Source organism: Microcebus murinus, chromosome 5 (assembly GCF_040939455.1).
Source record: "Microcebus murinus isolate Inina chromosome 5, M.murinus_Inina_mat1.0, whole genome shotgun sequence".
NCBI classification, from domain to species: Eukaryota; Metazoa; Chordata; class Mammalia; order Primates; family Cheirogaleidae; genus Microcebus; species Microcebus murinus.
In genome coordinates, this window is record NC_134108.1 from 67980708 (window position 1) to 68008119 (window position 27412).

At 38.0% G+C, this 27412-nt stretch overlaps 1 protein-coding gene across 1 annotated transcript; it reads right to left on the bottom strand.

Moving 5' to 3' along the window:
• Positions 1 to 1166: 1166 nt before the first annotated feature.
• On the bottom strand, positions 1167 to 27073 carry C5H6orf163 (chromosome 5 C6orf163 homolog). Its single transcript, XM_012750973.3, has 5 exons — positions 22901 to 27073; positions 14735 to 14829; positions 13137 to 13244; positions 8389 to 8591; positions 1167 to 1672 (listed from the first exon to the last, which is right to left on the bottom strand). Exons 1-5 carry the CDS (start codon positions 23046 to 23048, stop codon positions 1240 to 1242), a joined length of 987 nt encoding a protein of 328 aa, XP_012606427.1. The 5' UTR covers positions 23049 to 27073; the 3' UTR covers positions 1167 to 1239.
• Positions 27074 to 27412: the final 339 nt, after the last annotated feature.

Below are 27412 nucleotides of genomic sequence, written 5' to 3' on the forward strand. Positions count from 1 at the left end.
AATTCATTGCTGCTTTTAGCATAAGGAAATCCCAGATTGGTCAATCAAAACACATCTACCTAAAGCCTGCTTCAGAAAAGTACTGAAATTAATTTACTGAAAACTGCTTTCCAAGTTCTTAATTTTTTTTTTTTTTTTCTGAGACACAGTCTCACTCTGTTGCCCAGACTAGAGGGCCATGGCATCAGCCTAGCTCACAGCAACCTGAAACTCCTGGGCTCCAGCAATCCTTCCGCCTCAGCTTCCTGAGTAGCTGGGACTACAGGCACACGCCACCATGCCCAGCTAATTTTTTCTATATATTTTTAGTTGTCCAGCTAATTTCTTAGCAGCTAATTTCTATTTTTTTCGCTCTTGCTCAGGCTGGTTTCCAACTCCTGAGCTCAAATGATCCACCCCCCTCAGCCTCCCAGGGTGCTAGGATTACAGGCGTGAGCCACCATGCCCGGCCTTCAAGGTTTTAATTTTTAAGCAACCAATATAGGCTGGCGATTAATAACTTAAGAATGTTACTTTACAGTGGATAGATTTTGGAGAGTCTTTATGGCTTGGGTTTTCTTCCGTTTTAATTTAGCAAATATTGACCTGGGTTGGTCCTGAGCATGATGGTACTTAACAGTTTTCTGCCTTTTGGTCCAAAAGAGATGAGTTCAAGGCACTCCTGGGTTTCCCCATCCCAAGGCAGGGGGTCTGACCTCTAAAGACATATCTTCCTTTCACAACTGGCAAATATAATTGAGTCTTTTCTGAATTATTTTATATAGTAATCCCAGAATTTACATTTTATCCTACTGAATTAGAGGGAAATTGCTTTTTTTCTACAATGTGACTGCAGTTTACCAAATAATCTCTCTACTGAAAGTTAGCATACCTCTGCACAATGGGAACAATCTAAGAACATGTCCATTTACTTGTTTTCAACAGCAATAAATATTAAAGCAGTTACATGTCTGATGCAGGATGAATAAAGATTGATACAGACATGTGTTTAGACTTCCTCCAAGAAAACTTTCCCCCTCCTAATCAGTTTGCTCCTTCTCATGGTTTTCTCTTCTCGCCTGGACTTGTTGCTCACTGTAACCTAGAATGTGCTTTTTAATATTTTTGCTTCCCATTAAAATTCTTACAGCCCAAGAGTATGCTGTACAAGACTGGGGATCAATAAATGGTTTTTGAGTAAATTTATTTAGTTTTGGGAATGATGTCTTTTTGTAGTGAAATTTCACTTGAAGATTTCCACTAAAAAGTTGTTTCATTCTCCTTAATAACAAGATTGGAAGGTGTTTTCTTTCTTTCTGGCAGAATAAAATCGGCCTGTCCTGGTGAAAGCTTAGGAAAAGTATAATTGATGTATTTTTGAAATGCTGCCCTGGTTTCCTGTAATTCCTCCTCTAGGAAATCTTTCCAATTTGTCATGATTCCCAGTTGTTTTGCTATGGATAGCAGCTCTCCCTGGGTGTTAACCAGTTTATCCATCATATTGTCAAGAGTGGTCTGATGGGTTTTCTCTGCTTCTTGAAGTACTTCCTGGACCTCTTCTTGCCTTTGTCTTTGAGCCATGCCATAGTAGACATTCATTTCATGTTCTTTTGCCTTTAACAGTTGGTCCACATTTGCCTTCTGATCCTTACTAGCCATCATTCCGGTGTTCAAAAGTACCTCCATCGCCTGGCTATAAAAGATAATACGAATATATACATTAGATGGATTAGCCACTAAAAACAAAACGATTTTGTCTTTAACCACATATGTATGAGAAATCATTACTTTGCTGAGATGAGCCACCGGCCTGAGACAGGCTGATACAGAGGAACTTTTAGATTGCATTAGCTGTTATCAATCAAAAACATGTTTCAGAGCAGAGCTGACCATCTAGTTCCCTGCTGTGGGCTATGGTGAGGCCAGTAGTGTAATGTCTAATGGCAACTTTAGGGACCCTAGTCTACATTGTGTTTAAAATGGAAGAAATATGGTCAGAGTTCCAAACTCTGTGGAAAAATGATTTCTTTACATCAATCTAGCTACTCATCTTTAGCCAGAGGGGAGAAAACTTTACACTCACAGGTTAGATTTAGCTTTAATCTTGATTTCATGTGAGCAGTACTCTGTGACAGCCACCTTAAACTTTTTGGCCCCAGGGCCCCTGTGCATTCTCAAAATTATTGAGGAAACCAAACAACTTTTATTTACATGAGCTATATCTATTGACTTGAACAGCTTTAGAAGCTAAAAGACATTTTAAAAATATTTAGTAATTTATATAAATCTGTTAACATTAACATAAATATCTATTATGAAAAATATATTTTCAAAAACAAAATATTTGATGAGAAGAATGGTATAATTTTACATTTTTGTACAAAACACTTTAATGTCTGGCTTAATAGTAAAGAAGTTGGATTTTCATATTGTTTCAATCTGTTGTGATATCACATATCACAAAACCTCTGAAAAACACCATTATACACTCATAGGAGAATGAGAGTGAAAAAGACAAATAACATCTTAGCATTATTAAGAAAATAGCTTTGGTCTCATGGACCCCCTCCTTAATGAGTCTTGGGGACCCTGAAGGATCTTAGACCACACTTAGAGAACCACTGCAGAATGATTCATAGACCTCTGGCTATAATGTATGTAATTACATATAATTTATAGCAGCCAACCATATTGACCTCTTACCATGTCCAAGCTGGATGATGAGCATTCTGTGAACATAGTAACTTATTGACTCCTCAAAAACAATTGTATGAAGCAGTTCTGTTACTATATCCTTTTTATGAAGAAGATACTAAGGCTCAGAGAGGTTAAGTAACTGTCCAAGTTTGCTTAATTAGTAAAAGTGGCAAAATCAACACTGCGACCCAGGCAGTCTAATTCCAGGGCAAATGATAGACTTCCAGTGGATTTTGTAGTTAACCTAGTTTGAGCAGAGCCTCTAAAGATTTGAGAATCAAAAAATCTACAAATGTTGGATTCAAATACTTATGGTTGTTAATAAAAATCCTTCCCTTCTGCCTGTCTAATCCAGCTTTTCCAAGATTTACCACCTGCCCTATCTTCTAAATTCCATCCTCCAAGATGCAATTCTCTCATCTTTTCTGATTCCTTCAATTTGACTTTCAAACCTGCCAGGCTTCCCCAATCTTAAACCTCTTTTGTCCTTAGCCTCTCTAGCTATTGTGCTATTTCTTCCTTTTCCCGCCAACTAGATTATTTCCACTATGAATAATAAGAGTTAATGTTTATTGAGCACTTACTCTGTCCCAGGGACTGTGCTAAGCATTTCACATGTACGGTGTCCCATTCAATTTTCACAACCCACTGAAGCTGTACTAATTTTATTTATGACCTATGATTATTCCCATGTAACAAGTGAAGAAATTGAGGCGTAGAGAGATTAAGTTACTGCTCAATGTCACAAAATTAGCAAGTCGGAGAGTGCTTGCCCTTAACCTGCTTCAATCTCATGAGAGGGCACTATAAATTTTTTGTCCGGAGGGTAACATGATGAAGATAACTTTTTAGAATTGTTATTCAGGTAATAATGGGTGAACTAAATCTTAGTGGGTTGAGCTAGAGAGACCAATTAGTATCATTTTGTAATATTCTGGAGGTGCAATGATGAGGGTCTAAACTAATGATGAAAGAGAGGGGTAGAAAGGAGAGAAAGAGATAAACCCCTTTTTGCAAGAGATACTGTAAAGTCATAACTGCCAGAATCTGTGACTGCTAGGATATAATGGATGGAGAAAAAAGAGGAATCGGAACCAACTTGCTGGTTTCAACCTGGGTCACAGCAGAGCGGAAGTGCTGCTCATGGAAATGATGCTGTGGACCATGTGGGGACTGTGCATCCACACACATTCTTAGGGTTCAGTCTGATGGTTTATAAAGTCTTCAGGCTGTTGGTGAGGTGATGACCATGGCTCAAATCCCCAAGGAAGAAGCTGTGCTCCCTGGGGTCCCTCAAAGCCACAGCTCTGTCACAGCAGGCATGAGCTTCCTGCCAGATCAGCCTGGCTTTCTCCTTGCCCACGCACAGGAGGTTTCATCTAATGGCCGACTGCATGGCTCCATCAGAGCTGACCTCGGATAAAACTCATCCAATAACATGTATCTTGGACGACTCCAGGTCCTACCCTTAGTGGCAGTCCCCTGATATCAAAAGTATGTTCTTGCTAAAAGAATCTGTTATTTTTTGGAATGTCCCTTCCAACTTTTTCCAGCTTGTCTCAGAGCCTGAATTTTTGATCCTTTGGGATCCACTCCTTTTGGTTTAAGGTCAAGATGTCTCTGAATTTTATTCTGATAATTTCCTTGAAGTTGTGAAAGGTGTGGTGGCGTGTAGTGCATGGTGAATGTGCCCTGGAGTGCCTGTTTATCTTAAAAGAATTCATGCTTAAAAAGGATTCTTACCATGAGCAAAATATCACCATAGGAAGTCAATCCTTTTGGTATAGTTAGAACATTTTTTGATTTATGCAAATTAGTCTATCTCCATTTTTTTTTTCCTGCAGAAGAGGGCCTAGAAAGGTTATTGTATGACAAAAGACTGAAAGAATTTGGTATGTTAGTACTTTTGTTTTTTTCTGTCCATTTTCAAACTAAATCTTGGACATTCCCTCCTCAAATATTTGAAGGATCATGGTGCATAGAAGAAGAGGAAGAGCCAGAAGCTGAGGGTAGAAGTGAAAGTGAGACCAGCATATTTTGGATCCACATTAGGAAGAACATGACAGGTAGAGAGAGGTGCTCAATGGTTGAACCAACCACCTCAATCAGCAGTAACGTTCCTGTCCTGTCACAGAAGGAGGCGGCTCCCCCAGCAGAAGGGATGGCAGATTCAACTCCATACCCTCCAATGCCCATTCTGACATGAAGTGAATGTCTATGCTTCTTTCTGTAAGCAATAAGGCTCATCTGTCATCTCTATCTTCATGAGGCTATGGACTTGGAATTTTGAAATGCACACCATATTTAAGGTGGTGGCCAGAAATGCAACTATTTTTAAAATAGTTGTAGTTTCTGCCCACATCTACAGGATTCAGTCTGATATTTTATAAAATGAGTTCCTGGAGAATAAAAACAAATTACTAAATAAAAATATAATCTAATATCTAGTAACTCAATCTTACTGGGATGATGGCAAACAAATAAAACGTGGAAAATCCATACTAGCAATTGATTTGTTCTTTGCTCCCTTTAGGACCTCTATTAGCTCGCCTTCTCATTATTTTTGGGAGGCTGTTGAAATGGCACAGATACATTGCTCATAGATCTAAAGAAAAAATATCAGTAGTTATTTCTTCCCTTATTAAGTAAACTTTTCATTTTCCTCATGTATGTTGCTAAACAGCATACTTTCAACCTCCTTTCTACATCCATCCATAAAAAGCCTGGATCTTAAGACAGTGAGAAACAGTGCCTCATTTCCCCCACAGGCAATTTCTAAATTATGAAGGAATTTGTTCCCAAAATTCATTTGTACATAAAGTATTTGGAGCAATGTTGAACATAACAGATCATTTGCCTGGCTAGCCCATAATAAGTTATTAATCTAGTTCTCATTAGAACTACAGGATAGTTAGCACTATTTCAATCAGGTATAACCATTGTGTTTACAAGAAAAATACATGCTTATTTTTTTCCTGGGATACTGGGAACCCATGGCTCCCTGGTCTGGCAGGAGGATGCAGACATTGTAGAAGTTAGAGGGGTAGGGGACATCTCCAGAGGTCATCATTCAGCAATGCATTTATATCTCAGGGTTATTAATACTCTCAAATCTTCCCTTGGCTCTGTCTCATTATACATCACACCTTCTCCTTCCATGGCTTTGCTCATTCTGTTCTCATTCTTTTGCCTATCTTACCAATAGGACCTCCTACCTTCTCTCTAAGGTGCAACCCAAGACCAACTTCCTCCAAAGAACCTACTTCACCACATACCTCCCACACACTTTGCTTGATCTTTCCAGGACTTAGAACCCTTCCAGCACTTACGTGTTATGTGTACCAGTCCACCCAGCCTTGTTTTTATGGTGCAACCATGTTTTTAGTTACTTTGCATAATGTTGAAGTAATGTTTCTTTGTGTGACGTCCACAGAAGGCACTTGATAAGCTCTGGTGAAGTGCACAAACTCTCTACATAACTCACTTAGCTAAAACTCCTCTACCTATAGAGCAGGTCATGTGATAGAAGGTCACAAGCTTTGGCAACATACAGGCCAGGGTTCAAATTGAGCCCTGTCATCTCCTTTTCCTGTAACCTTTTCCTGTAAACCTCTGGCAGTTTGTTTAGCTTCTCTCTAAGAAGGGTCTTAATCTGAAGATATGCAGAATGATAGAATCCCCCAGGAAAGAACATGAGGATTCAACAAGAAATATACAAAGTGACTTGTATGTGCTGGGTATTGACTAAAGGGTAGCTTTCATCAGGAATTATAGCCATGACCACAAAAATTCCTGAGTGCTCACTTTATTCATATTTTACCTTGGGCTGGAAAATAATTAGAACCTTTCCAAGCAGAGATTTAAAAGAGAAAAAAAAAACACTTTAAAAGAGTCCAATGTTTCCTGGGTAATATGTTTAGAATTATATTATATATATATTATTATATATATAATTATATTATATATATAATAATATATATATTATATATCTAATCACCTTAATCCACAAAAAAGTTTTTGTACATTTAACACATTTCTCTTAATATATAAGTGTTATGAATCCTTAAGTCTTGGTGAAAGTTTATAGAAACATAAAAGATCTATAGCAGAATTCTAAACAGTGGTCTCTCTCTATATATCAGTTTCTGCAAATGCTCTAAAGAACACAGGGAGGTAGCAATGTCTAGAAATAAGATCTGGTGTGCTGCAGAGTGGGTTCAGCTGACTGGAACAAATTTGAACCATTTTTTCAATAAATATTTAAAGAATGCCTGCCGTGTGCCAGACTCTCTTCCAGGCACTTGGGAAGCATCAATGAACAAAATGGACGTTCTAGTTGGCTATATTCAAATAACAGACATGGCAGTTCTCTAATCTCAGTTTACTGATTCAATAAAAGGTGGACATTGAAAACCTTCCATTCAGACCTGGCAAAGGAAAGGGCAATTGAGCAATGAAGGGAGGAGACTGCAGGTGTGTGAGAGGAGGGGACCCAGAGGCTCTGACAACAGGAGGGGTGAGCTCCTGCAGATGCTGGCGGGTAGAAGGGAGAAGAGGGTCCACTTTCCACTCTTTTGGGCCACAACTCTAACCTCCTCCTGAAATCCTCTCTCGCCTTCCTCTCCTACCTCTGCAATGATCTCAGTCTGTGCAGGAGAGAGGTGACAGTGAAACTGCCATAGAGGCAGCCCTCATTCTCACTTATCTGTACCTCCTCCAGGATCTTACGTTTGGCCCAGTTCAGTTCTAAACAGTTCCAACGAGAAACATCTTACATGTTAATTATATACAATGGACTGAGTCATTGTTAACTGAAGGAGCAAAGCAAAAGGAAACAGCCAGAGACTAGCAGTCCAAACAGGGAGGTCTCAGTCTCAATTCTGCTACAGCACAGTGATCTTAGGCAGGTCACTTAACATCTGGAAATCATGCTTTTCCTCTTGCACTTGACAATCTTTGACTGCTGTCCTTTCATCTAATGTTCATTACATACATGGAAAGGGTTACCTTGGTATTTCTAAAACAGACATATGTATGATCTGATTTATGTAACGAATGATTTGTGATTATGCATACATATGGATGTAAATATATCAAAAAGGTATAGAAAGATACAGACTCTATTTTTAAAAATGATTGTCTCTGAGAGGCCGGGGTGGGAGGAGAATGATTCAGGACTTGCAATTTTTGCTCTATCTATTCCCATAAAGTCAATTTCTTTTGCAACATATGTTACTTGTGTAATAAGAAAAAAGACTAATAAGTAACACGTCCACAATAGTATATGATCCTGGTTAGAGAACGTAAAGATTGACTGTATGTATTTCTGGGAAAATGTTTCTCTCCTCAGTCTTTTCAAACAGGTAATACAGAATGAAAACACAATCTTTAGAAGAGTAATTCTCTCTTGAGAGGAAAGAGAGAAGATATGACTGAGGAACACATGAGAGCTTCAGAAGTGTTGGCAATTCTCAATCTCTTAAACTGGGTGGTAAGTCCTTGAGTACTTATGTTACTGTTTTTCTTTAAACTTTTCTCTCTCTCTCTCCAATATATTATATATTTATTCTCTATGTTTGGTAAATTCCATAATAAAAATCCAAACACACAAACACTGGGCAGAATCCACCTGTGCACATTAACTTTATCCCTCTCTCCAAGTTGATTTTGACGGAGTAAGATACTAATTTGTAAATATGTTCTCTGTAATACCTTTTCTGGGCATCGAGTGCTTCCTGGGCAATCTTTCTTTCTTCAGCCCTGGCATTCTTCACGGCTTCCACCTTCTCTCTGTGGCACTCCATCATAATTCTTTGGATTCTATGGACCATGCGTTGTTCTGCAGCCAAGTGTTCCCTCTTCATTTCATCATCCATGTTTTCATACAGCTCTCTCCTCGTTTTATCTGCCATTTCCTTAAGCAATGGTAAAACTAGGTTTAGCCATTACAGATTTGATGTTTAAAGATGCATACTATCATCATAGTTTTATCTGTTTGATGGAAAGTCACTTGATGGTTTAAAAGGTGAGTGTGTATGACACATAAGACTTTCATTTATATTAAGTAAAACTGAAAACATACAAACTATGTAGCATAAATATATATAGATAATATTGAAAGGGAATATGCAACAAGTAAAATAGCTGAGTTAGAGAGGTAGGGTTAAAGGTCTCTTTTTCATAATTGTCCAAATATTCTTGTGCCCTCTTATCATTATATATAATCTAAAATACATAATGTGATTCTACTTTAGTAAATCACTCCTGGAAAATGGCAGAAATAATTATTATGCCTCCTGAGTGTCTCCTAGGTAGGGGGAATCTGAGGCTCAGGTTGAAAACAGTTGCACATTATTGTAGTTACAGGAACCTGCCTTTCAACTCACTAGTATTGAGGGGTCCTTTCTTGTTCATGGAGGGAACAGGAACAACTACTCCATCACTCCAGGAAGGAGGACCTGTGGGTGGCCTTCGACCAAATAAAGAGAAACACTAGTCAAACCAAGACCTGTGTGAGCATTTTGGAAATGCCTAGGAACTCCACGGAGTGCCCAGCACTCTGCAGGACCCAGAAGCTACCGACATGAGAAGGCAGAGATCCTTGTATTCAGGGGATTCACTGCCTGGTGGAGGAGGCCTACAACCTAGTCATGCGATGAGTATTGTGATAGAAATATATGCAAGAGGAGGATGGATTCCTTCCAGGTGTTTCAACCTTTCATTTAAAGGTAAATGCTTATCTCTATTTTAAAGAAGACATCAAGAGAACGTAAAGAAATTAAGTTATTTCATAGCGAGTAGAAGAACTTGGGACATAAACCAGGATTCTTAATTGCCACTTTCTGGCTTTAATGCTGGCTGTCCAGTCTTTCAAGAGAGTCATCAATTGTACAGTCTTATAACATAGTACAGTGAGTTTTCTTTCTTTCTTTCTTATTTTTAATAGCTACAGAATCCCATCTTTAAATGAAATCCTACCCAGCTTGGAAAGGAATAAAACCAATAATAGTCCTCCTGGCTGAAGGTTGCCAAACCCCCTCTAGCACCTTTTCTGTGGGGCCCTGAGGGAGCCAGCATCATGGACAGAGCACCCACTGGCCTGCTCAGCTGGAGCTGAGAGTCAAGAGAACCCCAAGTTTCAAGGGAAACTGAAGTCACTTTAGCTTCTTAGAAAATTAGTACAACAATTAAAATATTTGTTAGACAAACTTCAGCTTTTTCAAGAGAAAAAAAATTTTCAACTTCTTACTTTGGCTACTCCAAGGGTAGAAAATTTTTTAAATGAAATAGACAACAGAAATCAATGTTAAGAATCTCTCCAGAGTGGCTTCAGTTCATGTATTTTGAGGATCTTTTTAGGAAAACATTGGCCATTTAGAAATACTAGCTGGGTTTTCTATACTGCAAAAGGCTTTGTCTTTTAAATCGCTTAATTTTTCTGATAATAAAATATTTTGAATGGAAGGGTTTCTAAATGTCTTTAACATTACCTTACCTCATAAAAGAGTATTATGAAACACTCTAACATGGTCTGGGCTCAGTAGACAAAGATGAATGATTATACCAGGCTAAAAACTTTAACTGTTCAAGTTCATAGGGCCATCTGCCTCTGTCATAAATGACCCCAGACTGCTTTGCTTTTTGACATTGATATTTGCTCTTTTTTTTTTTTTGAGACAGAGTCTCACTTTGTTGCCCAGGCTAGAGTGAGTGCCACAGCGTCAGCCTAGCTCACAGCAACCTCAAACTCCTGTGCTCAAGTGATCCTCCTGCCTCAGCCTCCTGAGTAGCTGGGACTACTGGCATGCGCCACCATGCCCGGCTAATTTTTTCTATATATATTAGTTGGCCAATTAATTTCTTTCTATTTATAGTAGAGATGGGGTCTCACTCTTGCTCGGGCTGGTTTTGAACTCCTGACCTTGAACAATCCGCCCGCCTCGGCCTCCCAGAGTGCTAGGATTACAGGCATGAGCCACCGCGCCTGGCCGATATTTGCTCTTTATAGTGAAAATTACAAAGTTATATGCCATTGGTCTGAGGAGTCTGCTCTAAATTCTGTCAGGGAGCCCCTTTTTGTCATTTCTAGTGCCCAGCACTTAATCTATTTCAGATTTGAAAAATCAAGTGTTGGGTTTAGGTTGTCAAAAAGTGTGATGGCATTTGAGTGGGGGATGGAGAAGTTCTGCTATGGGTAATAAGCCTCAGTTATTCTCTTGTAGTCAGAGCCCTTTATTTAACTCCTAAGGGGATATTTTAACTTATGTTCTAGGTTCTCAAATATATCCTCATAATCAAACCTGCCCGGGTGGTTGAACTTAAGGTGAAGTATTATCATAATATATTTCTATTTGAATGGTAGAATTTCAAAGTGACATCCTAGCCCTTTATTTTGACTGGGTTCTGAACTAGGATTCAAAGAATTAAACTCTGTCCATTTTTTATATAATGATTTAATAAATCATTTAATAAATAAACCAAAATCATTTTACGGCCTCACATAGCATATGGAATATATGTTTAAAAGTCCAAAATATTTTCAATAATTCAATAATTTCAAATAATTCAATAACCTACTGTATGTCAGCATTTTTATTCAATATAAGGTCTCCCACTTAAATTGCTTACACTGAAATGCATTTTGAGTGAGCCCACATTTTGAGGTATTATAAGAAATAGCTTCGTGAGCTCCATCATGTTAACTGTACACATGTGTTTGACAGCCATTTTTCACATGAAACGTCTCCCTCAGGAGAAGTTTCAGGTTTCATAACTCAGAATGTCTGAGCCTCTCTTAAGTGCCTAATTTGTTTTCACCTTATGGACATGGTGATTTAAGGTATTTCCCTTATTGCATTGGCTGCCAGAAAGCTCAAGGCCCAACAAGTGAAAATAATTGCATACCACTTCATGGCATACCTACATTTTTAAGTTTTAAATTCACTCATGACTTAATTATATTTCCTACCCTAATTTTTCATTTATTTTCTCTTAGCTTCTACTTTCTCATTTACTTTTTTATATTATTATCTTTCAATAATATAAATACCTTTTCAAAATACTATCTGTTCATTGGATAAGATCCTGAAATTTTATTTAACAGCATGTGCTTGAAACGTACCAAACTCCTATACCATACCTGGTGGTCTCTATATATCAGAATTTAGTGATATTCGGTTTCAGAAGAACTTGTTTTTCTGCCATATATTGGTAATCTCAAACTTGTGTGAGAACCACTTGGGCTGCTGATAGAGTCTGCAGGTCGGGGTGTCTGCATGTTAAGCTCCAAGAGGAATAGGTTTTGATGCAGGTGGTTCATAGACGCCCTCTGAGAACTGGTGCTGATGTCTATGTCTGTGTATGCTACATAAATAACAGGTTGAAATAACAACCCTCCACACCACTCTGAGACAAATTACTCCTTCATATATAAAAATATCCCAGAGATGGTGGTATAAATGTAAATTCCCCACCCTGGACAAATTTTTCGGAGAGGTCAATCTCCCTCTAACATTTTCTCTTTAAATTTTCTTAGGACTTCCTTCTACTGAAGCACAAAGTGCATCACCTCCACTCAAAGGCTACGTGGGGTACAATCAAATTACTTAAAGGAAGACTACGATGTGAACTCCTTGAAACAGGCATCACATCTTTACATCTTCACAACCTAATGCCAGAAGTGTATCCACCAGTACAGTAGGAGCCCGATCTGAATGGCCTCTGGCTGCAGCATTATACAGGGTCCTGGAGCCCCCCGCCAAGCTTCAGATGTCCCTCTTGGAAGGGCAGTAAATGCAAATTTAGGAAAAAGAATAGAACTAGAGAGCCCAGAGAACAGCTTGCTTCATTCATGTGACAACTATTTGAATGCCTATTAAGTCAAGGCACTGTGCTGGGCACTAGGGCTAGCTCAGAGAACTAAGATAATTTGAACTCATTCATTTTTCTCAGAGGGTACCAAATTGAGAACCAGCCAGATACACCTACCCTAAAAATGACCCTAAAATAACTTGCTTGAAGAAATTATATCCCAAAGATTCTTGCTGGGAAATTTGTTAAGTTTTCATGAGACATGCCCCAGTAAAGACTGTAGTTATGCGGGGGAGTCAGATATTAAAAAAATAATCACACAATCAATTATTTAATGACAACAGTGATGACTGCTCTGAAAGAGATCAGGGTGTCATGGACAGTGTGTGGGTGGCAAGGCAGGGTTGGTCAGGCAAAGCTTTCCTTGGGAAGTAAGCCATGGAGTTCTATTTTGCCCACTCAGCACTGCTACAGAGAACTCAGCATTTCTTTTGTGAACCTCCAGGGCCTCCTAACTAACGCCATGAAACACTGACCTAGATTTTTATATTATTATCTTTTTTCTCATTCCCTTGCCAACCTATGTACTTAATTTTAAAAAACTAACTTAAGTACTTTTTAAAAGACAAGAAATAAGCCGCTATAAAAACCTGCAACTCTTTTTGATGTTCCTCTTTCAAAATCTGAATTTCGATTCTGTGTCTGTCCTTTGCTTCTTCAAGTACTTTCTCCACTACTTGTTTCTGGAGTTCATAAGCCTTTGAAAGAAAGAGTCCATTTATCTATTAATATATCAAGATGAACATAGGGCAACTTGTCTTATTTGGGGTGTTGGTAAATCAGGTTTTCAAGTTTACTGAGAATTAGCAATCACCATGGGGTCCCAAATTTCTTGCTCCATTCCAGTCTCTAACCTCCCATAGCAAACTGGCTGCGTTAGCCAGAGATGCCCAAACACATCCCCACCCTTGGCTAACATGGCTTAATGACAGGACAGCTTCACTGTGCATAGGCTGCCGGGTTGTCTTTTCTCTTTGGCACTTTATTTCTTGCTTGGTTGACTACCAAAGTAACATATGTGCATTGTAGAAAATCTGGAAAACACAGAGAAGTGGAAAGACCCACAAAGCTAGAAAGAGCAGAGTAGAAAGGCTGAGGACCATCCCAGATCCTCTGCATCAGGTCTTCAGAAAGTTTTATTACTTTATTTGAAGGGAATACACAGAACACTGGATAAATTTACATTCAAATTATAGACTATTCAAGAAAATAATTTACAATAATACTGTCTTGTATTAATATATATAATTGATGGTTCACAATCAGTTTGAATTTTATTATTGATATTATAAAAACAGAAGACTTCTAAGATTTTGAGATATATTACCCTTTGCACTGGGAGTATTTTTACATGTTCAAAATATTTTTATACCAAGCTTTTGCTGGCACTAATACTAGACAGTTCCAATACTATTTTCTAAAATGTCTGTTTTACAGAGAAACTTAGAAGTAATATTATTATAAGCACTGTGGCTTGTCCTTCCCTCAAGGAGCATTAATTCTCTTTAGGGAGTCATTTATGACATTCTATCTATGATTGGGAGAAGTGTTGGCTGTGGGATTGAGGCTTTGCTTCCATTTTGGATCCCACTGCAAGCCCCAATATTCAAATAGCCACTATGGCACTCAATAGTGATATGGACAAGGCATCAAGGATTTTGGAAAGAGGGGATGATAAGGGGAGCAGGCCATGATAAAGCATATAAAAAATGAGCCCTTAGTCCAGGCTCATTACGTACTGTACCAATGGATGGTCTATATGTTAAGGGTGGGGCCATAATAAACAATTATCAACAAGGATGTCTTCTAGTTCTTTTTTTCTTTCCTTTTTTTTAAATGTTTGATTTTAGTCAAATGAAAATAAAGGGAGCAGGAGTCATCCATACGGAAAGGCAATTTAAAGGAAGGAAACTCCTGATGACACTGCTTCTTACAAAGTACCTGCTGTGAGCTAGGCACATTATTCCATTGAACCCTCTCCACAATCCTATAGGATGGCTATTATTATTCCTCTTTTACAGAACAAGAAGCCGAGACTACAGAGGTTAAAGAACTCGCTCAAGGTCCCACTAATCAGGGTTCAAACTCAGTTCTGCCTGACTCTGTAGTCTGTTACACTATATTGTTTCAGACAAATCCAAAATGAACTGCAAAGTTGTATTTTAGGTTGATTTATAACTTCATTTACCTGAGCCCATACTTCATCTTCTGCTTTTGAAATACGTTCTCTGAGTAAAGCCTCTTGAACTTGCTCTTCTTTTTCCATAATATTTGCCCCAATATCTGTGTATTTGAAGATAAATGATCACAAATCTCCACGGACTCTTTCCTGGCTTTTTTCTCCACCATTATCTAGTTATTTATGAGGACTACACAGGAGATATGTCCTTTTAGGAGCTTCCAAACCTTCCTTTAAATATACCTATTGAAGGGGTGAGTTTTTTCCTAACTGGTTAGAAGGGAACTCAGCACTGTCAGGCCTGGATGGAGTCAGTCATCATGCCCACTCCACACAGTAGGCAACTGGGGAATGTAAGTGAAATAAATGCCCTGCAGAGACGGGCATATTTTGTATACCCAAAGAAGGATGATCAGTGAATATTCAAGAGATATTAGCACATTATACAGCTCTCTTTCCCTGTTATCTGGGTGCTGGTGCTACTTCCATCAGGGAGCTGGAAGCAAAATGCCTTCTAATGCATTACATGCCTTTCTTTAGTGTGTAGGTCTTTATGGGTTTAATTGCTTAGTTGTAGAGTGAGCTAAGAGGTAGTAGTATATGATTCCTCTGTCAGTGATCTAATTTGATTTCAAAATAATAATATTCCCAACTAGATAATCATATGCAGAAGAATGAAACTAGATCCTTATCTCTCAATATATACAAAAAACAAATCAAAATAGATTAAAGACTTAAATCTAAGACCTGAAACTATGAAACTACTAAAAGAAAACATTGGGAAAATGCTTCAGGACATTGGTTTGGGCAAGGACTTCTTAATACCCTCAAAGCACAGGCAACCAAAGCAAAATTGGACAAATTGGATCTCATCATGCTAAAAACTTTCTGTGCAGCAAAGGAAATGATCAACAAAGAGATAACCCACAGAATAGGAGAAAATATTTGCAAACTACTCATGTGACAAGAGACTAATAGCTAGAATAAATAAGGAGCTCCAACAATGAACTAGGAAATAATTAAATAATCCAATTAAAAATGGGCAAAGGATATGAATAGACATTTCTCAAAAGAAGACATACAAATGGCCAATAGGTATATGAAAAAGTGCTCAACATCATTAGTCAAGAGACAAATACAAACAAAAACCACAATGAGATGTCATTTCACCCCAGTTAAAATGGCTTTTTATCAAAAAGACAGGCAATAACAAATGCTGGCAAAGATGTGGATAAAGGGGAACCCTCATACACTGTTGGTGGAAGTGTAAATTAGTGCAACCACTATGGAGAACAGTATGGAGGTTCCTCAGAAAACTGAAAATAGAACTACCATGTGACCCAGCAATCCCACTGCTAGGTACAAATCAAAAGGAGGGGGATCAGCATATCAAAAAGATATCTGCACTCCCATGTTTATTACAGCACTATTTCCAATAGCCAGGATTTAGAATTAATCTAACTGCCCATCAGCAGATGAATGGATAAAGAAATTATGGTATATACACAATGAAATATTATATAGCATATAAAGAATGAAATCCTGCCATTTGCAACAACATGGAACTAGAGAACATTATGTTAAGTGAAATAAGCCAAGCACACAAACAAAAATTTCACATGTTTCACTCATATGTGGGAGCTAAACATTAAAAACAATTGACCTCATGGAGACAGAGAGTAGAATGATGATTATCAGAGGCTGGGGAGGGTAACAGGGGGTGGGGGATATATTGAGGATGGTTAATATGTGCAAAAATATAGTTAGTTAGATAGAACAATATTTGATAGCACAACGAAGTGACTATAACCAATAAGTTAGGGTATACTTTAAAATAACTAAAAGAGTGGAATAGGAATGTTCTTAACACAAGAAATGATAAATGCTTGAGGTGATGGATACCCCAATTGCCCTGATTTGATTAATTCACAATATATACCTATATCAAAACATCACATGTACCCTATAAAGATAGACAAGTATTATGCACCCATAATTAAAATAAATAAATAAAAACAAATAATATTCCCATAATACTTTCCCTATACAGACAAGTTCAGGGTGGAGAAACTTTTCATGTTGGAAGGCCACATTAATTTAGCTATAATCAAATAAGCTACATTCAAGCAACTTCAATTAGATATACTTAAAAATGTACATTTATAAAAATCTAACACTATGTACTTAATAATTTCAAAAAATGAAAACTATTTTCTAATTTTAAAGTTAATTAGCCTTTTTTTTTTTTTTTTTTTTTTTGAGACAGAGTCTCGCTTGTTGCCCAGGCTAGAGTGAGTGCCGTGGCATCAGCCTAGCTCACAGCAACCTCAAACTCCTGGGCTCAAGCAATCCTGCTGCCTCAGCCTCCCGAGTAGCTGGGACTACAGGCATGCGCCACCATGCCCGGCTAATTTTATATATATTAGTTGGCCAATTAATTTCTTTCTATTTATAGTAGAGACGGGGTCTCGCTCTTGCTCAGGCTGGTTTCGAACTCCTGACCTCGAGCAATCCGCCCGCCTCAGCAATTAGCCTTTTAATGACTTTGTTGTGTCTGCTTTTTGTTGGAAAGCATTGAAATATTTGGTTGCAGCAAGGAGGTCCACAAAGGCACCTGGATTTAGGTTAGGTAGGAGAATGTAGCTTCACAACAAGTGGCTGAAAAGCAAGAAAGCATTTTTGGAGCATGTTGCCGAAGGCGTGGGTATTCTACGGCATTTTTTTAATATTTCAATTGTATCTTTCTTAGCACCAAACAATGACTTCAAAATGCCATCTACTGAGAGCTTAATCAATTCCACCTGTAGGTCTTTAGGTGTCTGGGTGATAGCAACTAGGTGAGGATGAAATGCTAATTTGAGTATATTATTATGATTCTCAAAGTCAGTGAATCTTTCATTATATTCTCCAATTATTAGGTCTATAACAGCTGCGTATTCTTCAAATGATTCACATATATCATTGATGACCTTTGCTAACTGGGGAAAATGTTCATCCAAAATTCCCTTTTGAAGAAATGTTTGGAAAAAAGATAACTTTTTTTGAAATGCTTGGATTTTTTGCCACATATCATTTATAGACTTTGTTTTACCTTGCAAAGAAATATTCAAGTCATTTTGATCTGATATGGTATCACACAGAAATACTGCATTCCTATAGAAACCTTCTTTCAATAATTCATATTGCTGATTCTGTTCTTCATAAAATATAACTATCTGTTCCCACAGAGATACAATTTTGGCTAACACCTGTCCCTGTGATAGCCAACACACTGTAGAATGATACAGCAAAGCCACACTGAATACCTCATTTTTCAACTTTAGCCTGTTATGAAACTGAGGATGCTGTGTTGTTTGCGCAAATATACTTAACAATACTTATAACTTGTTGCAAAGTGTCACTTAAAATAGTAGCTTTAGCACAGAGATTTTACTGATGCAATATACAATGAAAAGAAATGAGAACATCTGGATCTGTTAATACTTTTTTTTTTTAATTTTTTTTTTTTTTTTTTTTTTGAGACAGAGTCTCGCTTTGTTGCCCTGGCTAGAGCGAGTGCCATGGCATCAGCCTAGCTCACAGCAACCTCAAACTCCTTGGCTCAAGCAATCCTACTGCCTCAGCCTCCCGAGTAGCTGGGACTACAGGCATGCACCACCATGCCCGGCTAATTTTTTCTATATATATTAGTTGGCCAATTAATTTCTTTCTATTTATAGTAGAGACGGGTCTCGCTCTTGCTCAGGCTAGTTTCGAACTCCTGACCTTGAGCAATCCGCCTGCCTCAGCCTCCCAGAGTGCTAGTATTACAGGCGTGAGCTACCACACCCGGCCTGTTAATACATTTTTTTACCTGTGCAATAAACCCTTCATGTTTTCCTGTCATGGAACATGTATCATCTGTACGTACACTCACTAAATTGACCAAATTCAGTCCAACTTCACAACATTTACCTTGAAAGTTCTTAAAGATATCTTATTCCCCATGTTCTGTTCACAACAGTGCCCAAAGTAAGTAACTCTTCATAGCAAAGAAAATCTTCTGTTATGACCCAAATGAAATATAAAACCTGTGCTGAGTCAGTAGTATCAGTTGATTCATCCCAAATGATTGAATAGTATATATTTTCCTTTCGAATTATTGCATGAAGTTGTTAAGTTGAAGGCTAATTCACGCTGCCGATCAGTTATGGTGCCCCTTGAAAGAGGCAGTTGTTTGTACTTTGAAATGTTATCAGGGTCTAAGTATCCTATAAGTTTACAATTCATTTTTTCACAATTTTTACATCACTGAATGGCTTCCATTTTTTCCTCAGTATATCAGCTACTTTATAAGTTGCTTCAGTGGCATTATTTCCAGGTCTTATTGTTGCTTGAAAGAATTGTCTTTGCTTTTGCTTTTTATCTTTTAACTTCTGCAATACAACCTTCCATGCCTCCCCCTCTAATTTAAAATATTTGTGGTCCTTATGAGTGTTATAATGTTAATGAGCACTGAATTTCTTTAACGTTGATATTGCAGTATCACAAAGCAAGCAAATCATCTTATGTTTAGCAGAAACAAGATAAGATTGGATCCCAATCCTTATTAAAAAAATGTTTTCTTCCTTCAGCATTCTCTTGGTCTTCTTTAACATGATGGGCTATTAAGCAGACAAGATTAAAAAATACTGTAGAGCTGTGCACCTATTTATAAATTCCACTTTGAATAGAAACACAGTGCACCCAGTCAAAAGCTGATAAGAGGCCAGGCACAGTGGCTCATGCCTGTAATCCTAGCCCTCTGGGAGGCCGAGGCAGGCGGATTGCTCAAGGTCAGGAGTTTGAAACCAGCCTGAGCAAGAGCGAGACCCCATCTCTACTAAAAATATAAAGAAATTAATTGGCCAATTAAAAATATATAGAAAAAATTAGCTGGGCATCGTGGTGCACACCTGTAGTCCCAGCTACTCAGGAGGCTGAGGTGGGAGGATTGCTTGAGGCCAGGAGTTTGAGGTTGCTGTGAGCTAGTCCGATGCCATGGCACTCTAGCCCAGGCAACAGAGTAAGACTCTGTCCCAAAAAAAAAAAAAAGAAAAAAAAAAAAAAGCTGATAAGAGATTGGCATACTTGACTCCCATAAACTCTCGCCAACCAGCCTCGTGTGGTAGTGGTGCCAATCAGGCAGGGGAAGTTAGAATTAAATCATGAGCATAGCAGCCATCAATTTAGCTCTTATAGCTTATTAATGTTCTAATAATGCTGGTCAATTTGGTAGGATTATTTCATTGAAACTTATTTGGTATTTAAAATCCATTCATTTTAAAAATAAAATTAAAATATAAAAGACAAAAATGTACTAATAAAAGTAAAAGAATTTGTCCTGTAAAATTTGATTTCAGTCAAAAGGCTGCCCTTAAGGACCTAGAAGTCCACATGTGGCCTTACAGAGGTTCCCTAGCCCTGCACAAGTTTATAAAGGTCGAGAGAGGTTAGAGGACTATACAATATCAGATAGCTAGAGACAGAGGTGGACCTGGAGCCAAGATCTGAGCTCTTTTAGCTGGGTACAGGGTTTTTCCATCTTCTTGCCAGAGAGGCTTGTCAGAGAGAGCTCATAAACTATTGTGGGAGTGATGAGCCTTTTGGATACTGCAATCACAAATCGTAATCTTTCTCTCCAATCCAAACTCTTATAGTCCCTATTGTTCATTCCATTCATTTTTCAAATCTTAGATTTGTTGAATTAGTAACTTTTTAAGCCATTAGGTCTTGATGATCAACTACCTAAAATTACAAAGCACATCTTATGCTGCAGTGTATCTCTGATGGTGCCTGGCTTGGCAATAAGCACAGATAAGGCATTTGTGGACATGTGGACATGTCTGTCCAACATCTCTTCTCTCCTGCATTTCAGGTTGTTCTGGTGAGATTGCCAATAACAGCACCCAACCTTCTTACCCTTCGTATCCCCTTCTCTGCATTACAATAATTGACCCAGGATCTGGCACATGCTCATGCTGTTCAACCAGGCTTTTCCCAAGGATTTTATATAGGATGTGGCTCTTTTTCCTCTGGAATTTCTACACTGGAGGTAACAGATCAGGCGTCCTCAAACTACTGCCCACCGGGGACATTCATCCAGCCCGCCGGGTGTTTTTGCCATGGCTGCCTGTCCCGCTTAGCAGCTGGACTCGTCCTGGGCCCACAGTGCGCATGTGTGGAATGTGTGCTGCACTCTCCAACGGCCCTCCAACAGTCTGAGGGACAGTGAACTGGCCCCATGTTTAAAAAGTTTGAGGACCCCTGTTTAGAGCTATTTGCATCCACATCCCTCCTTTCCCAGCTGCTGGAGTAAGTCTGACTGCAGTAGTAAACAATTAAGCCAACTCACTAAGAGCTACACATGGGCAGATGGAAAGCCTTGACGCCAGATCTCCCTTGGGTTTCTGTGAGGAGGGTCAAGACATTCCATTTTATGCATAGTCTATTCTGAGTTGTTTTTGTCACTAGCAACTAAAATTATATGCTTGGTGGCATAGAGTCTTTGCTAGTAGATCATCAGTGAGTCTTAAAAACATAGGGCAGCAAATACTATGGGAGAGATGGACATATACTGCAAACGGTCAACATTCTGTAGAAATAATTATGAAAGATATTCTAGGAAGAAATGTGACTAAGCATGGACCATCAATGTGTTGAACTACATAAAAATGCGATACAAATGTCAGCTACTATTACCCTCTTTTATGCTTAAATCCCTTCACTTTATATTAGTTGTTCTCAACCCTGGTTGTGTTAACAGGATCCCTGCAGAGCTTTTTAAAAATGCACATGTTGAAAAAGGAACAAACTATTAATACAAACAACTTGGATGAATCTCAGGGTCATTATGCTGAGTCAAAAAAGTCAATCTTAAAGGGTTAGATAATGTATGATTCTGTTCAGATAGCATTTATAGCCACGAACAGATTAGTGGTTGCCAAGGGTTCCAATTAGAGGGTAAGGGTGTGACTGTTAAGGGGTAACACAAGGGAGTCTCTTTGTGGTGATGAAACAATTCTATGTCCTGATGGGGGTGATGGGTACATGAATATACACATGTGATAAATTTCATAAAACTATATACCAAGGGGAAAAAACGTATGTACAGTCTGTACCTGAGTTAATACTATCATTCCAATGCCAATTTCCTGGTTTTGACAAAGTACTGGGAATATGTAAAATATCAATAGAAGACAGATGAATACAGTAGACAGAAACTCTTTGATCCATTTATGTGCTGAGTTTTAAACTACTTCAAAATAAAGTTATTTAAAAGGGAAAGAAAAAATAAACATGTTGAGGCCTCACCCTGGAGGTTCTAATTTAGTGTATATGTGTTGTTTTAGTATTAAATCCAGTAGGTCTGTGTTTAGATATTTGTATTAAAAACAAAATTGTCAAAGTTCTATCATGCATTGCTAGGATTGAGAACTATTGTCCTTTGAGATATTCATTAGCTGTTCTATAGACATTTCAACATGCTTTTGAACTTATAAAAAACAGGAAATTTTGACTCATTTTGACTTAAAACAGTTCAATGACAAACTTCATTGAATATAAAAGATTAAGGCTCAAAGTCATATTGAAAACTCTTATGGGGATAAAAGAAAGAAGGAAATCTGTAGTTATAATTTGATTTGCTTATGTATTATGCATACATATATATGTAATATATATGTATGACAAATATTCTCATGTTATCTATATGTATCTACTCTTAAGTCACCAGCTACTAAAGGTTATAGTTTCTTTCACCAATATCAGGATACTATTTAAAAATATTTCCTCTCCTACATGTATTGAAGATGCCCAAGTATGGACAACAGCAACAAAGAACTCACATTTACTACTATGTGCTAGGCTTGATAATAGGAAAAAATTATTTTATTAAAGTCTCATAACAACCTGCAAGATAGGTATCAATATTGTTATTTACATATAAGGAAACAGATTGAGAGGCCAAATACCCTGTTCAATGCACACAATTGGAGAAGCTGGATTCCAACCCACATTCTTTCCATGCCAAATAGATATCCCTGTAGGGACAGGCAATTGTGAACAGGGAAAAGCTGATAAAAGTCTATGTAACAGGAAGAATCACAAATAATGCTATGAAATGTTAGAACAGAGAAAAACAATAAAGTCACTTACCTAGTATATCTTTGTGAGTATAAAAGCGTGTCTTAAATGGCTTGTATTCATGGATCCGTTTGAAGGTTTTTCCCAAAGGGGCTGGTGGAATTATTTTGTTACAAACAGCACAGCAAACAAAGTTTGAGTAATTTGAATTTCTGATCATAGTTAAATTTCAGATGTCTTCTATTATTTACGGTTAAAATAATCTTAGGATCAGAAAAAAGTAATTTTAAGAAAAGATAGGCTGGTCCGAAGGTAGTGAGTTATCTCACGTGATTGTTCACAGTCAGTTACAGATTGAACTCCTTGTTCTACTACTTTCCCCCCTCCTCACTACTGCACTTGACTAGTCTTAAAAAAAAAAAAAAAAAAAAAAGATAGAAGTTTAAGAAAGCAGGATGAGGTTCAGGGTTTTAGGACAATGCTAAAGACTGGTAAGGATTAAATGATGCACCATGATTAGGTAGTGGTTATGTGCCTAACTATTAAAGAATGGTACTAAAAGCCCCTGCCATAGAAGGCAAGGGCACTGGAATGGGGAAGATTTTAGCAGTTGCTCCCTCTTAGACTCTAGCATGAAATTGTTAACTTACTTAGCAACTGTTGCTAGGTAAGACAAGCTTTGCTCATAAAAGCAACTTGAAATAATGACAGAAGGAAGCATTATGCAGCCATTCATTTTCATGATACTTTCTGTATTGGTTTCTTATTGCTGCTATCTTACTGTTTTCTGTTGCTGATAACAGAATACCTGAAACTGGGTAATCTTTAAAGAAAAGGTATTTATTTCTTACAGTTATGGAGGCTGAAAAGTCCAAGGTTGAGGGGCTGCACCTGGTGAGAGCCTTCTTGCTGGTGGGGACTCAGCAGAGTCCCAAGGTGAAACAGGGTTATCACATGGCCAGGGGCTGAGGGTGCTAACTGTGCTAGGTCAGGTCACTGTTCCTCTTCTTATAGAGCCACCATGTTAATCCATTAACCCATTAATTCCATATGGTTCAATCCATTCATGAGGGTATGATCTAATCATCTCGTAAAGGCTCCACCTCTCAATACTGCCACACTGGCAATTAACTTTCAACATGAGTTTTGGAGGAGTCAAATACTTAAACCATAGCACCACTGTAACAAATTAACCCAACTCCATGGTTTAAATACAACCCAAATTTATTCTCTTGTTTTTAAAAACACATAGTTAGCTAATCTGTTCCTATAATTTTAGAAAAACAGCCATAAAAATTCTGCCTATCACAAATATCTATGCAACTGAATACATCAAGTGACAGAATTTTAAAAAATTGCCTAACAATGTCATATACAGCATCTACCTAGCAGAACTGGTTTTGTAATGAATCAGTGTCATCAATGAGATTAATTTCAACAATAGAACTCCCATGGGGCCCTGAGCTAAGTGTACCACAAAAGTTATCCTATAATTCCTTCATGAATCACATTTATATTCACATAGATGGCCTGATAACTACCTGATGACATTAAGCAATTCTATCAAATGGCGCCAGATTTGACTTCAAGGGTTAATGGGGACTGGGAAAAAAAGAGATGAATTACTACTGAGAATTAAGATTACTGCATGCACTATCTGGATTAAAAACTGAGGCCACCTTTGTCAATATGACTCTCCAATCTGTTCCTAGAAATTCTTGCTCAGAAGGGAGAGTAACCAACTGGTCTTGATTTGCCTAGGACTGTCCCTGTTTTAAAACTAGAAGTCCTAACCTTCTGCAGTGCCTGGCAAAGAGGGGTTTGTCCCCCCATGTAAGATAAGGCTGTAAAAACAAACAATAACTTCACTATTTTAGGAAATTCTTGAAAACCAATTTGCCAATTCAACAGCCCTCAACTGATAAGGCAAGTAGCTTTTCTAACAGAACATTAGATTACTCCCATGGGGATAAAGGTCACTTACTGTTTATCAAGCAATAGTTTAGTTATCAAGATGTTCTTCAAGACCTAATCTATTATGTCGGGAACTTTGCTCAATCTCCACCAAATTTCTACATTGAAAGATATTCTTTAACCACCTGAACTTGGACTCCAAAACACTGTAAATATCTTCCCTGATCATCCCCTTCTTAAATACAACTAGCTTTGTAAAAATGGCATTTTTCCCTTAGTGTAGTAGGTTTAATAAATTTAATTTTGTTTCAGCAACAGGTTGTTCTGATGGTCTTTTGGGAAAGATGGCAGTTAACAATCCTTTACATAATTGTGTTTCAAAATACAGGAGTGTTTCTGTACTTAAGACCTAAACATTTTATTTTTAAGGGCTAATGTGGCTGCTTAATTATCATGTGGACATTTACACCTGTGTCGAGCATCCTTGACTAAGTGACCCCGTATTAGAAAAAGATTCCATCTTATATTTCAAAAGGCATCATGCCAGCAGATACCAGATGTTCACCTAATCAATAAAGACCAGTTGTCTTATTGATATGTCTTAACCATAACCAGACAAGGGCCTAACCCTGCGGACTCTCAGTCCTCACCAGCGAACTCAAAGGCCATAAAAAGATCAGGACTTCCGCCAGCTAGATGTGGCCATCTCTATAGACACTGTCCTGCTGTCACTTGTGATCAGTACCCATCATCTGCCACTGAAGCCTCTGCACAAATCAAGGACTTCGCCTTGCAAGACACTGATCATCTGAATCAGCCCAGAGCACTCTTCTTGTCCATGTCACTTTCCTTGGACAGGTTCATTAACCCCTTTTTTAAATCCCCTTTTCTCTTCATGTTGAAAGTGACCATGTTTAACGTGGAAATTTAAATCTTAACATTTATATACTGATTATGTATACTACTGTGTAGTATATGTAATAGGTAGCAACATAGTAGGTATGTTTGCAATATTGATTGACTTGTAGATTGGCTTGAGCTTGTGTGTCTGTGGCTCTGGCTACCAAGTAAATGGGTAATACTAAGGAGAACTGCCTCCTTGGGAACTCCATGTAGCTCGTGGCTTTTATGATTAAAACAACATTAATAAAAGTCTGACCTTGTGGAAAGACACGAATATGCGTGGACCTGTTATGTCTGACCTTGCACCACTCATGACAACTCCTAACAGGTGGTATTTAATATATAATGGTAAAAAGATCCTTAGACTTTGGAACAAGGAGATCCAGGTTCCAGATTTGACTCTGAGAATCACTGTGTTGTTGGATAAATTTCTTAACCATTCTTAGTCTGTTGTCTTAACCATAAGCTGACATGATTGGACCAGGTGAAGTCTAATATTCAAAATCCTCTATTTCAAAAGGTATTTTATTTTTGATGGTTATGCCCTCATTCAATAGAGAATGGATGAAAACATCAACACATAACTAGACAGCCTTTGACACTCTGCACTCACAAAGACTGTGCAATAATATAAACTTGTTCCTAAAATTCAATGTGATTCTTCCCTCACACCACTTTTCATAGTGCTGTGCTTGACTGAATCCACTGCTGCCTTGGTCCATTCCCATAGATAACACATGGCTTAGGACTGCATGCTGTACAGTGTCTGCTGCCCTTCTGCACTTCAATAGTTTCTTGGTAGTTTACCCAACTAATATTTCCCCTGACACTGAATATCAATTTATTTTGCTGAATAGTAAAAAATTCTAAAAGACAGCAATGTGACATTAAACAAATAAGGTGTAAACAGAAGAACCGTAGTTTTAAGACAACCAAAATACATGGGGAAACCAAAAGCAAAAGATAATATTTACATTAAAAGGCATTTTGTACTACCTAATTGCATTTAAACTATTTGAAGTACAGTATATGGGGAGGCATAGCAAAGAAATACTTAAGTCTCAGTAGTAAAGATTTAATCTATTTCTATGTAGATAAATTCAATTAGCTAAGCTCTGTTGTATCTACAAATGAGATATAATTGCATTTCATGTACCTTGCAAAACCACAATAAAGTACTAGAAATTAAAAAATAACATTATGATGACAAACTCTGCCTGTGCTGTTACTACCTGGTAATAAATGAAACAAAACTTCAGAGATGAGATTTACTACTGAGCCCTAATTATAATGATTTAGAGAAGAGGGTAAATATCTAGAAATGAAACAGGTCCAGAACCCTTGTCAGAGAGATTTAAATTACTTAAGGTAAACCCAGTAAAATAAGGAGACCTTATTTTTTATCTATTGAGTAGTTCTAGTTTTTTTTCTTTTTTTTTTTTTTTTTTTTGAGACAGAGTCTCGCTTTGTTGCCCAGGCTAGAGTGAGTGCCGTGGCGTCAGCCTAGCTCACAGCAACCTCAAACTCCCGGGCTCAAGTGATCCTACTGCCTCAGCCTCCCGAGTAGCTGGGACTACAGGCATGCACCACCATGCCCGGCTAATTTTTTTTTTCTCTATATATTAGTTGGCCAATTAATTTCTTTCTATTTATAGTAGAGACGGGGTCTCGCTCTTGCTCAGGCTGGTTTCAAACTCCTGACCTCGAGCAATCTGCCCGCCTCAGCCTTCCAGAGTGCTAGGATTACAGGCGTGAGCCACCGTGCCC

What these genes read in the sequence shown, in the direction of transcription:
- C5H6orf163 (XM_012750973.3), bottom strand. Translation starts at nt 23,048, where the DNA reads ATGATCAGAAATTCAAATTACTCAAACTTTGTTTGCTGTGCTGTTTGT. An exon ending in AAGATGAAGTATGGGCTCAG is followed by an intron (nt 13,245 to 14,734) that starts GTAAATGAAGTT and finishes TTTCTTTCAAAG; the next exon opens with GCTTATGAACTCCAGAAACA. An exon ending in GCACTCGATGCCCAGAAAAG is followed by an intron (nt 1,673 to 8,388) that starts GTATTACAGAGA and finishes TATCTTTTATAG; the next exon opens with CCAGGCGATGGAGGTACTTT.